This window comes from Agrilus planipennis, unplaced genomic scaffold (genome assembly GCF_000699045.2).
Source record: "Agrilus planipennis isolate EAB-ADULT unplaced genomic scaffold, Apla_2.0 scaffold20, whole genome shotgun sequence".
NCBI classification, from domain to species: Eukaryota; Metazoa; Arthropoda; class Insecta; order Coleoptera; family Buprestidae; genus Agrilus; species Agrilus planipennis.
Genome location: NW_020439516.1, coordinates 1,470,397 through 1,482,650, shown reverse-complemented (window position 1 = coordinate 1,482,650; position 12,254 = coordinate 1,470,397). Strand labels below are relative to the sequence as shown.

At 28.5% G+C, this 12,254-nt stretch overlaps 3 protein-coding genes across 4 annotated transcripts; 1 reads left to right on the top strand and 2 right to left on the bottom strand.

The window, feature by feature from the left end:
- The first annotated feature begins 1,429 nt into the window (after positions 1–1,429).
- LOC108735065 (GILT-like protein 1) lies at positions 1,430–5,677 on the top strand. 2 transcript variants are annotated; one of them, XM_018466858.1, is made up of 5 exons: positions 1,430–1,609; positions 4,466–4,597; positions 4,668–4,844; positions 5,262–5,402; positions 5,502–5,677. In XM_018466858.1, the coding sequence occupies exons 1-5, from the start codon at positions 1,523–1,525 to the stop codon at positions 5,595–5,597; spliced, it is 633 nt and encodes a 210-aa protein (XP_018322360.1). In that variant the 5' UTR covers positions 1,430–1,522; the 3' UTR covers positions 5,598–5,677. The 2 variants fall into 2 exon arrangements, with proteins under 2 accessions (XP_018322360.1, XP_018322359.1); XM_018466857.1 differs by lacking the exon at positions 1,430–1,609 and adding an exon at positions 2,026–2,198.
- Positions 5,678–6,289: 612 nt separating this feature from the next.
- Positions 6,290–9,130, bottom strand: LOC108735061 (protein maelstrom homolog). The gene is made up of 11 exons (XM_018466852.2): positions 8,861–9,130; positions 8,452–8,797; positions 8,251–8,387; positions 8,092–8,194; positions 7,873–8,033; positions 7,627–7,815; positions 7,448–7,567; positions 7,236–7,386; positions 6,974–7,039; positions 6,877–6,906; positions 6,290–6,620 (listed from the first exon to the last, which is right to left on the bottom strand). Exons 1-11 carry the CDS (start codon positions 8,984–8,986, stop codon positions 6,577–6,579), a joined length of 1,473 nt encoding a protein of 490 aa, XP_018322354.1. The 5' UTR covers positions 8,987–9,130; the 3' UTR covers positions 6,290–6,576.
- A 584-nt stretch (positions 9,131–9,714) lies between these two features.
- Positions 9,715–12,221, bottom strand: LOC112905906 (plancitoxin-1-like). Its single transcript, XM_025979267.1, has 6 exons — positions 11,880–12,221; positions 11,635–11,818; positions 10,596–10,836; positions 10,228–10,531; positions 10,004–10,139; positions 9,715–9,944 (listed from the first exon to the last, which is right to left on the bottom strand). The coding sequence occupies exons 1-6, from the start codon at positions 11,972–11,974 to the stop codon at positions 9,843–9,845; spliced, it is 1,062 nt and encodes a 353-aa protein (XP_025835052.1). The 5' UTR covers positions 11,975–12,221; the 3' UTR covers positions 9,715–9,842.
- Between the last annotated feature and the right edge of the window lie 33 nt (positions 12,222–12,254).

The following is a 12,254-nucleotide window of genomic DNA, read 5'->3' as shown; positions in this document are numbered from 1 at the left end:
TTTTAATCAAGGTTTTTTTCTTAGTAGATACAGTTAGGGTTGCTAATTTATATTGTTTTTGTAACAATTAAATTACAATTTATAATATAATATATATGCAACCCAATATACATTAATATTACAACTAATAAAGTGAGTACAAAGAAAATTAGCAAACGATTTTTCTATCTAAAATAACTTTTTGCATGAAACTCAATACTATTCTCGAACAAGCTCCAAAATATTATGTGGAAAAACTAATAAATTGGTAATATTTTTAGGAGACATCTTGTAAAATTTGATTGAAAAGTCCTTTCTTTCCTCTTAAGGATAATAAGTGGTTTTACTATAAAAACGACCACCGACGTTTCGCCTAAGTTGCTGCTTCAGGGTAACACAATGTATTAATTTAAAAAACATGCTTTAATAGAGTTATTAACAAAGGCGAAACGTCGGTGGTCGTTTTTATAATAAAAAAACTTTTTACCTCATACTTGACTTTGAGTCTATACTTCAACTTACTATTTGATATTGCAATAACAATATTTGTTGCAAATATTTTACATATTAATCTCCGTACATACGTACAGATAAAACTAAAGTGTCTAGCTGTCATATCAAAATAATTGGCATTTTTATGTTATTTATTATTTGTATGTTGTTAAGGTACAAACTACCTTTACAAAAAATTTTTGTCTGTCTGTCTGCCAGTACGAGTTAATCTTTAAGACAATTAAAAATGTTTCAACGGGATTTTATAGACATGAATAAACATTCAGGAGTGGTCTAGATACGATATAACTCAAGTTTCATTGGGGCGAAGTTACTAGTAAAAATTAGAAGATTTAATGCATTTTACAGTGTAAATTGCTTCAGTAACAACCACACGAACGCAGAGTATAACTGAAAATATTAAACATATACACAGGGTGTTTCAAAGAATTGTTTCAGTCAAAAACAGTAGAAACATCAAAAGAATGTCTTAAATACATGTGTAGTATCTACTTTTAATTATTATTCAAAGTTGTGGTTTATTTACTTAACCCTCTTTTACAATAATTTTGGAAGGGGTTGATCCCACTTTTGGAGGTAAATTAACCCTACCCCAAGCCCCCTTTCTACCGTCTTTGTTAATATTATTTTAATATTTAATAATTGCTTATTATTTCAGTTGATAAATTTAAAACAATTAAATTTGCGTAGGTACCAGTACCTATACCGATAGTTTACACATGAAAGCATGCAAATTTCTTGTTAATTTCTGTTTTCTTTGTGTTATTTATATATTTTTCACACTTCTAAAATCCGGATTATAAATAAGTGTTACCTATGTGACCGTAATTATCAACTAAATGGCAGTCAAATTTAAATATTTGTCAAAGCTACTTGGTCATAATTACACCATATAGGTGCAGTCTTGTACTAACTTTCACTGAAACGTTTAGATTAAACTTATATGTTGTCTGATTCACTTCAATAAAACACGTGTCTGTCTGTACGTACAACATTAGAAAAATTGATAAAAGAAAAATTAGTAATAAATATGAGTGCTTTTAAAAAAAATATGTTGTGCTTGACCTTAATTCTAGTCTTTCCGTTTTTTTTCAAAGATGTACATGGATTAAATAAGGTAAGCAAAATCAAAACGAAGCAATTAAAACTACTATAAACCATTTAAAAAAAAAGCGACAAGTTGTTATATAACTATCTATAGTTCAAAACTAAATTATGCCAACAACCAGTTTTTTCTGTTTGTTGAATATCTTCTCATTCCTTTTAATATCGCACAAAGTTAATAACAATTTTTTATGGGTTACTTATATGAATTAATTCATTATTTCCATCAAATAACAAGAATTCTTATTGCGACATAACTACTAATCGATCTGAAGGTATCAATTAATTAAACAAATTCAATCAAAAAGTCAAAATAGATAACAGAAGTGCAAAAATGAAGTATTTAGAACAAATGATCAGATACAATAATAAAAAAAAATACGATAAAGAGATTATTTTTCTCATTCATTTTATATTTAAACACATATTCAATAGAAATCAATCCTAGTCTGGTTTACATCAACAAAACACGTGGACAACAATAAAAAAAATTGGCAAAAGAAGTATTAGTAAATATGAGTGTTTCTAAAAAAGATATATTGTGCTTAACTTTAATACTAATTCTTTCATTTTTCTGCAAAGATGCGCACGGATTAGAAAAGGTAAGTAAAACTAAAACTCATTGTAAAAACATCAAATAATGAAAACAGTAAGTTTGTTTTCATTTATTGATAGATACCTACATACAACATCAGTTGTTCATGTAAATTTAGTAATTATTTCCGTTAAGTAAAATAATAATTGAAGAATTGCGATAAACCAATGAAAACAGTTAAAATAGATAACTGAAGTGCGGAAATGTACCTATTTAAAACAAAAGATTAGATACAATAATAAAAGAATAAAGATAAAAAGATTAGTTAACCCATTAAATTTGAATTTAAAGATCAATTAATTAATATTATTTACAAAACTCCTGGTAAAATTCTTATAAAAGTATCTATTATATTCATATTCAACTTTCATATTTTTTTGCACCTTTTAACAATGTAAAATACCGTAAAGTGATACGAAAGTACTTTGTTGGATTGTATTGCACTTTTAATCGATAAACATTTACCAAAAAAGTAGAAGTTTATTGTTCTTTTACCTACATTTTTGTTAAACATACATTCTATATTGCGAAAAAATTTTGTTCTTATTGAAAGAAAAATGACCAAGCACAATATTTTAGTATGTACGCTTTAAAAGCACGAAGTTATTGTTTATTTGCTGTAAATGTATCAAGAAATTGCTATAAAATAACTGATAAACAAATAAATACAATCCAACAAAGTACTTCCGTATCACATTACAATATTTTACGTTATTAAAAGGCGTAAAAAAAATATGAAAGTTGAACATGAATAAAATACTTTTATAAGCGTTTTGCCAGAAGTTCGGTAAAAGTGCGAGTTTTTGCGTATCAACAACGAGAAGAAGCAACTTATTCTTCCTAAAGTTACATGGAATAAAAATTTATTATTATTAATTATATATATATATATTAATTGCAATATATACTATAATATGCGCCAAATAACAAACAAATTAACGTAAGGTAGAATTAGTACTGTCGGTTCTATAACCAATAAAGACATTATTACTCTTTTTGCCTTGATTATTTTGTACACAATTTTTTTCCAATCCAAGTTCAAGGTAACTTTAAATACAAAAACCATTCAGCGTTTACCATCAAAAAAGAAAACCCCATAACGTTTTCCTAATCAGTAATCATTAATTTAAGTTTCCTTTGCCGTCACTAATTAATTTACTTTTTATATTAACTTAACTTACTTAATTAATATTTAAGAATACAATAACGTATTTTAAAATAAAACTGCCATTTTGTAATCCAAGTAATTACTCTTTTGTTTGTCCACATAATTGCTTGTTAACTTTAGCGGGCTATTAACTATAAATATTCAGATAATAATATAACCTTATTGAGAATATAATGCACAAATATTACAATTTTTATTCGACTTCTACATTTTTACCTGCGCCTACTGCATGACAAATTCATCTTTTAAGCCGTGGGTTTTCTTGCTATATCAAAAATAAATTCTAAAAACACAATTTCACTTTAATTCTTACAGTTCAACACTTTTTAAAAACCCATTTAGTAAGTCCAAGGACAATAACGAATTAATTAATGAAGTGTGCCCGAAAGAATATTTTATACGCGATATAATTCTCATTATTTTTAAAGAGTTATAAAAGTAAACAACTTCAGCGTTCACAATTGTTTGTTCCATGTGATCAAGTACCTTTTTTGTGCCCAGATGTGACGAGAGATAATGATATTTTGACCGTGCCCTTGTCAAGGTCGATAATACATTCACCTAAAATGCACATTTTATACAAAGATTACTCTAAACGTTGTGATCCTTTTAAAATACACATTTATTAATACCGTAGGCTTGATTAAATAATTTATGAATAAGTAAAATTAAATTAAAAGGTAAAATATGAAAATAAATTATATTATTCTTAATTCTTCAAATATTACTTTTGTTATTTATTGTCTACATAAATTGAAAAAAAGGTAATTCCTGAAATATGAGCTTGGAAAGAAAGAACACATTCTTTGCAAATAAAGAAGTGTATTCAATCATTTTTTTAACTAGGGTAATAACTACGGTAAATAAAGAATAATGAACTATGAGAAAATCGGCACAAGGACGCGATTTATAACAGTAAAATCTCGGTTAGAGATTCATATATCGCAATATATTACGCTCCTGCTGCATAAAATCGGACAATGTAAAATAAATATGAAAAAAATATTTCGGTACCTATTTCTTGAAAATTATTAACAATTTACCGACTCTCTAACATATTATTTTTTATAATAAATCGCTCATTAATATTTCCTTATTTGTTACAGTTAAATGTGGACATCCTTTATGAAGCTTTGTGCCCTGATAGCTTAAGATTCGTTAGGAACCAATTGCACCCTTCGTGGAAAGAACTAGAACCGTATATAAATATTCATTTTGTACCTTTTGGTAAAAGTCAAGTAAGTTTTAAAGCAATAGGCAAATATGATTGAAAATGAACAATTAAGGGAGAAAACAATTATTTTTTAGAGCATAAATGATGGTGAAAGTTTCCAGTGTCAACACGGACCTGGGGAATGCAACAGAAACAAAATAATGTCATGCGCCCTTCAGGGGATTCCCGATCAATCCACTCAAGTTGAATATGTTAAATGTGCAATGGTATCTTTTTTTCAAGAAAATGACCCTTTAGGATTTGCAGAAAGGGTACAATTTCCATTAATTGCCTTACCTTCTTCTATCATTTAATAAAACTCCCTTTTTAAATTCCCTTTTTTAGCTTTACAACATTTTTAACAATATTGCACTAACATCCTTGTAAACTAAAATTCTAAATTTACTCTAATTGGAACACTACCTTTCTCATTAATTGTAAAATAGAAACTTAAGTTTTTATTTTACTTTAGCAAAATTTTAACACTACAAATGTAATACAGAGAAAGATGCAAATCATAAATTATAAAGTGTTTCTGTTTCACCTGATAAACGTTATTGCGTTTTACTGTCTGCATAATTATATCACATTTCCTTGTTTATACCGCACCCTAAAAGATACAGTTGCATAATATAAAAACCAATTCACTGCATTTAAAATGAATTGCATAAGTAGGTTGATTTTTTCAGTGTGCTACAGAGGCAGGATTGCAGTGGAGTGAAATTATGACATGTTACAATTCAAATATTGGAACAATGTTACAATTGCAAGCTGAACGAGAAACGCAGGCGATAAAACCAAAATTCGTTCCTACAATTCTTTACAATAAAGTAAGTATTATTAGGACTGATAGCCTTTTGTTGTCAAAGAAAAAAAGAAATTATAACTATAGTTATATTCATGTTTTCTACTAATTATTTTTTTTGTAGACCTTTGACCAGGTGCTTCAAAATGATAGCATAAGAAACTTTAAGCAAGTCGCTTGTTCCTTAGTGTCACAGACGCATCCAAATGCTTGCTCATAATCATCGACCGTTAATATTTAATTAAGCTTGCAGTTGTATTCTTGTTTACTTGAATAAATGCAATAACTTCCAGATAGAAAGGCCTGTTTAGTATTATACTTCATTAAGAATACCCTGATAATTTTTGTTGGAGATAAAGACCAGACGTTTAGGTAATAAAACTAAAACAATTTGATCAAAATCTATCCAGCAGTTTTTGTGTGATGTGCATATCGACGGACCCAGCTATTATTTTATTTAAATAATTACTACGATTCCTATAAAATTATAAGATGTTTTAAGACGTTTGGAATGCATATGTAAAATAATAGAAGTATCTTATTAATTACTGTGTCAAAAAAATAAGTAAGAATTTGTGGGCATAAAAACCCGACAAAGCAATAAAAAGTATCAGGACCATGGTAATATTTAAGCGTTAAAAAGTAACAAATCTAACATAATAGGATTAACTCAAATAAAAGGGAGATATTCAGAAAAACAAAAGAGGAAGAAGTTGAAAAATTTAAAGAATAAGTGATACAAAAATAAACCAAATACCAGAAATAAAGAATAAAAATCATTCAATCAAGAAAAAAAAAAATAGAAGAAATTGCTATTAGGAAAATGGGGGTTTTTTAAACGATAACAATGGTTATTTTGTAACTGAAAAACATTAATTAAAATACATTAATGCAAATTATTTATATTTGTCCAGTAATTGACGAATAAAAACAAACAAATTATTTATGACTTCTTAAACTAAAGTATTTCTCATTGAATATAAACGTAAGTATAAAATATATTGACATTGCAAAGTATAACACAATATCCTTTTAATTCACTAACAATAAACAATTATTTACTGCTATCAGTAAAAGTCACAGCATTTAAAGAAAAGCTCGAGAACATACATTTTAATATTAAATTATAAAACTAACAAACGACGAAAAAAATACAGTAAATGAACATTAGTAAAAAAATAAAAGGAGTAAATAATAAACTAATTTTTTTCTTTCAGCTTTGCAAACGCTCCTCTTCCCCGACCTTAAAAAAATATAATTAATAATGTTCTAAAAATTATCGTGACCCATTAGTAAATGTAGTTTCCAAGAAAATGGACTTTCAGTTGAGGATTAACATCATAGGGTTCATGAACATATGAATACAAGAATGAATTATATAACTGGAAATCCATTACATTGGAAAACTATTTCAAATTGTGGAAAACATAATTGAATACAATCAATCATAATCATCCACCTAAATATTAGAGGGTCAGCAGTATATAAAAATAACTTACCTCTGGTTATAGGAAGTGAACTTGAAGAACCTAAATGATCGCAAAATTATTAAATAATATAAAAAAAATAGACAAAATATTAAAAATAATAATTTACCTGCCCCTGGTGCTCTATGATTATCATTTAAAAACATTTGACTAAATTCCTTTCCTAAAGCAGCAGCTGAAAGTAAAAAAGATTTTTTTGGTAATAATTTTCATAAATGGGTAATAAAAAAGTATTTAACGTTGATAGTACTGCTTAAAGCCAAAAACAAATTAATAAGCAATTAGAGTGCCATTCAGGATGACATAATAATGGCTTTTTTATCCACTACAATGAAGTCTCATTTTTGAAAGATAATGTTAAAGTAACTTACATGGTATTTTAGGTCTACGAATTGCGTTGGAACTTAAAGATTCGCTCTGAGTTAAACCAGATATGTTAGTAACTGGGTCACTATTTTCATATGTCATATCCCTTCTAGGTCTTCTAGAATGAACTGGCATCCAAGAAGAATATTGGCTACTCTAAATTATAAATAAATACAACAATAATCTCTCATAAACAATAAAATAAAAAACAACTCACCTCACTGATGCTTGCATTATCATTATCCTCTTCACAAGTGAAATCAGTGTGGAATGATGCCTCTGATAAAGTTCTTGAGGAAATAGCGCTATGTTTAGGTTTACCAGTACCTTGTCTAATCTAAAAAATTTTTAAATAAATCAAAAAACAATTATCTATCACATACAGTACAATTTTACTTCAGAGATAGTTGAGAAGGAATCATTTTGTGGTACAATTGCTTCAATCGTGGTAGCTCTTGCAGGAATATGATGACCTGGAATAAGGGTAATGCCCAACACAGGGCAACAATTTTCACAAATTATATATGTAAGACGAACCACTTTTGAACGTGTACAGAAGTTTGGAACATCTGAATTATCATGAAACTAAAAAAGAAAAAGAAAATTTGGTATAAGTAATATTATATTCTTTTTTCTTCATACATCACATGCGATTCCTGGACAATAATCATATACATCACGTTCTAATTCTAGAGTACTTAAGGTGATACTTGGCCAAATAATTTCACCATCAGCTGTTGTATTACGCAGCTGATAAAAAAAAGAATCCAGTGAGTAAATTTTTATCAGATCTTCACTATAGCCTGCAAATTATTACAAATATACAATCATAAATACAAAAACTATTTATTCAATTAATACCTTGATCTATTAATAAATACTTAACAACATTTTGCACTTTTTCTCTATACTTATCTTCACAGAAAAGAGGAGGAAAATCCCTTTCAACCGTTGAAATACCAGCCTACAATAAATAAACACTTTAAACAGAAAAAGCCTAAAATCATTTACACTATATACCCTAAGAAATTTTAGAAGTCCTTCTGTAACTTCATGTCTGTTGTCTTCACTCTTATCAATACCCAAGGGAACAGGCAACTGATGAGTTTCATTTGATATCTTTGTAGCATCAGCGGTATATCCAAGAGGTAACTTACCTACAATTATTATATTTGTAGTGTCACTTTTAATAACAGTAACAACATTTGCTTTTAGTACTACCTGGCTTTATAATATAATGAAAAACATTATCTGCTATAACTCCATCTTGTAAATTAAACTTTATAACAGCAATTTCAGCTGGAATGAAACGCTTATTTCCATTAAAAAAACAGAATTCATTTATGCTTATTAGATGAAACATCTGAAACGGAAATTCGTTGCTTTCACTTAATGAAATCATTAGTGAATTAATGTAGTTATTCATTTCTTGTTCAATTAGCTTTTTCCGATTTTCTTCTGCCAATATAATATCAACATTAACACCCTGCGAAGTGTATCTTGCAGCTTCACCTTTGAGACCTTTGGCTTTATCTTTATATACCTGTTGCTGCTGTTGGGTTAGTTTCTGAAATGTAATACACAACGAGTGGTTACTAGGATTTAAAAATAAACAATGCTTTAGACTTACTGCCCAGTGGGACGCCGCAGCTTCTGCTAAGTCTTTTTTACTGTTAAATTTCTGTCCGCTTTTTTTTTGAAAGTCGTTCATAAAACAAGCATATCCATTGAAAACAGGCTTATTCTTCTTTCCCATATTGAAGTGAAACGAACACAGCTATTGGTTTAAAATATACAACAATTTCGACAAATAATTTTGAGATTGAATAAGAAATTTTTACTTTTGGCTTTCACAATAACTTTATTGGTTAGAATCATAGACAAGTTAGAATCATTAAGAACCATAGGCAAGTTACAATTGTATAGTTTGGATCAATCTTAAATCTATGGAAAAATCTATGATCGAATGCCTCACCCATAAATCTTACCAAATAACCTTTATCTATGATATAACCTCACTTTCAGCAATGTCAAAGTAGATAAAAACAACTTTGTAGACTGTATTTTACGTAATTGATTGGATTCCCAAACATGATTTTAAACAGTATCCTTTCTTTTCCTTCTAAATGTAAATTTGCTGCAGTTGGAAGACAATACACAGCTGGTAAAATTTTATACAGCAAGACTCAAGGCAGTAGCAAATCACCTTCAAAACAGTCTTCAAAGACTAACAAGGGGCCCCCACCTTCACAGTCAGACATTGGCGATCTTAATAAAGTGGTAGGACTTAGTGGTGCAGTCATTAATGAGATTAAAGGACCTGTAGGACCTAATGCTAAAAAAGATGGGGAATATAAAAATCCTGAATACTTTTGTTATCATCAATCTAGTTTCTTCGATGCTGAAATAGAAATAGCGAAGTATCGTTGTCCACAACCTTCCGTAAAGGAACAGTGGTTTCCCAAGAAAGAGTGAATTAAAAAATTATTTGCTAAATTGTTGTATTTAATAAATATTTAAGATCAGAATCTACATACTAATGACTGTAGATATGTATATGTAACAAATAAATATGTCCAACACAATTGTATCTACATCATTTAACAAAAATATTAGTTGCAATTTTCTAAAGTAGTTATACTCGTCTGATAGGCTGCAGCAATGTTTTTATTGGAAAAACATACAGTTCCACCCCCCCTCTTTTCTTGAGGTTTCTATAATAAAAATTGATCAATACCACCTAAAACAGTAAGCCAATTTGTAATATTCTTACCGCTCTATTTATATCTCCTATGCACGTCCAAAATTGCGAATTATCAGAAGGAGTTACAGCCCACTTTGAATGGTCATTGGAAGAACTAAATGATAAATTTGCTATTTTGATAGTTAATGACTCGATATTTTGCACACTAAAATGTAAACAAGGATAATTGTCACATCAAAACTTAATATAAATTTTAAAAGTTAAAAAACACTTTAAAAAATCGCAAAACTTACTGAAACATTCTTTTGCAATCAGAGGGTAGACGACCGGCTCCATTCAACCAAGTTTCTACTAATAAACTAGAGTTGAATGCAGGAGCAACCCAATCCTCATACAAGTCTTTGTTAAAATGCTTTCCTTTAGCAAAAGACCAAAATTTGGTGCCATTTATGGAGTTTAAATTGACTAGATTAAATGGCCTAGAGCCATTCATGGTTCGTCCATTGATAACATCCACGATATTTGGCAAAGTTGACATTAACGAATCAGGAATGTTATGTTCATATATAAATGGCTCATTGTATTGCAACTGTTTCCCTAATTTTTATAAAACATTTTATAAAAGAATAATGAGACCTAAAAATAACATGTAGAAGAGTACCTATCAAGTTTAAATTGATCAGATCAAAAGAAATGCAGAGAAAACTTTGACCATATTGGTATCCGTTGTGTGGATAAAAGTAGGACCCTGCATTTGTTGAAGGGAATTTCGGCACCGAATGTAGAAGCCATAAGCCACCCTTTTCATTAGCTAAAATGGTCCCCTTTGTATGTCCCTTACGAAAATTTACCGTTCCTTCAGGTTGTTCATCATTGTATAGAATGTATAAGCCATTATTTGTCTTAAAAGGTTTATGAAGTTTTAATTTTATAGAAACTAACAGTCAATAATTTGATTAAATATGATTTGAATATAAGGAAAAAGATGATAAACATATTATGGCACGACATTTTAGTTTTTAATGATATAATGAAATAAGTACATGACTGTTTGTTAGAAAATGCTACTATTATATTTACAGGTTTAAAATTATACCAAAATTAAAGAAAAGAAAATTAAAATTATGTACATCGTAATTTTAATTGTACGTTATAATTTTAAATGCCTAAAATGTACTATTATAATAACAAGATTTTTAGTAGAGCCAATTAATTTTATTAGTTAATTTTAATTCAGCACCAATAAAAATTATACTTCAATTTATTTTAGCATAAAAATTTGATGGTATTTCTAAGAATAAAATAAAAACTGTTGACTGTCACTACATTAAAATTGGACCATTTTTTTTTTAATTTGTGGAATTGATTTAAATCCAATTAAATTTTAATTCGGTATAATTTTTATAAGGCTAATTAAATAACAATTGTGCACATTCTTTTAAGCAATTTATTTTTGAAGCCATTTTTATTGAAAAATAACCGACATATTTACTACCAATGCAGTGTCTGTATCATTAATTTTTATAGCACTTTATGGCACAATTTCAATTAGTATGTTAATTTTCAGTAAATCAAAAATTGTCAAATAATTGATAATTCTATTAATAATTTGAAACATAATATATATGCAGCAAAACGTCGTTCCGCAAACAATTTATTAATCCTTATTTACTGATAATAATAGCATAAATAAAACTTACATTTTTTAAATCAAACACAGGTTTTAAAGTCAATCCTACCAACGAATCTGTATCATTGATTGATTTTGGGGACAAAATCCACCCACTGCGGTAATTATTTGACGTCATATACGTGTATGCAGCACCGGTAGCAATCAACGTATTTTCATGTTTAGATTCAAGAGGTAATTTATAAGCATAAAACCTACAAATTATAATGATCGATCATTTCCCATTACAAGTGTAAATTTTCAGGCAATTCTTACCAGTCTACAGGTTTGTTATTAAGGTCCACACACTGATAACACAAAACTTCACAAAGTAATGAAAGTAACAGAATTAAATTAAATAAGTTTTTCATTTTTAGTACTGTATAATGAACGTTATTTAGTTATTCTATGTTTGTAATTCGTATCACCTTTGACCTGTGAGTTTAATGCAAATAAACTCAGTATCAGAGAGAAAAATAAAAATGTGTACGTACTGTTAGCTACTTAAGTGATTTAATTCATATGGTATGCTTAATAAGTGAATGATAAACGTATATAATAACTTTTATATATGCTTACACAGGAAATTAAACATAAAGATACAAAGAGGACTACGCCTGACAAAGTCAGTATGAAGAATAGGCCGTATTT

Bases quoted from the DNA above. Each gene is read 5' to 3' on its own strand.
- LOC108735065 (XM_018466858.1), top strand. From the start codon at position 1,523: ATGAGTGCTTTTAAAAAAAATATGTTGTGCTTGACCTTAATTCTAGTC. The intron at 1,610-4,465 runs GTAAGCAAAATC...TATTTGTTACAG, and splicing joins ATGTACATGGATTAAATAAG to TTAAATGTGGACATCCTTTA. The intron at 4,598-4,667 runs GTAAGTTTTAAA...ATTATTTTTTAG, and splicing joins TACCTTTTGGTAAAAGTCAA to AGCATAAATGATGGTGAAAG.
- LOC108735061 (XM_018466852.2), bottom strand. From the start codon at position 8,986: ATGGGAAAGAAGAATAAGCCTGTTTTCAATGGATATGCTTGTTTTATG. The intron at 8,034-8,091 runs GTATTAATTGAA...AATAATTTGCAG, and splicing joins GTATTTATTAATAGATCAAG to GCTATAGTGAAGATCTGATA. The intron at 6,621-6,876 runs GTAAGTTATTTT...TATTTTTTTAAG, and splicing joins TTCACTTCCTATAACCAGAG to GTCGGGGAAGAGGAGCGTTT.
- LOC112905906 (XM_025979267.1), bottom strand. From the start codon at position 11,974: ATGAAAAACTTATTTAATTTAATTCTGTTACTTTCATTACTTTGTGAA. The intron at 10,140-10,227 runs GTAAGTTTTGCG...TTTACATTTTAG, and splicing joins GATTGCAAAAGAATGTTTCA to TGTGCAAAATATCGAGTCAT. The intron at 9,945-10,003 runs GTAAGAATATTA...TTTTTATTATAG, and splicing joins TAGGAGATATAAATAGAGCG to AAACCTCAAGAAAAGAGGGG.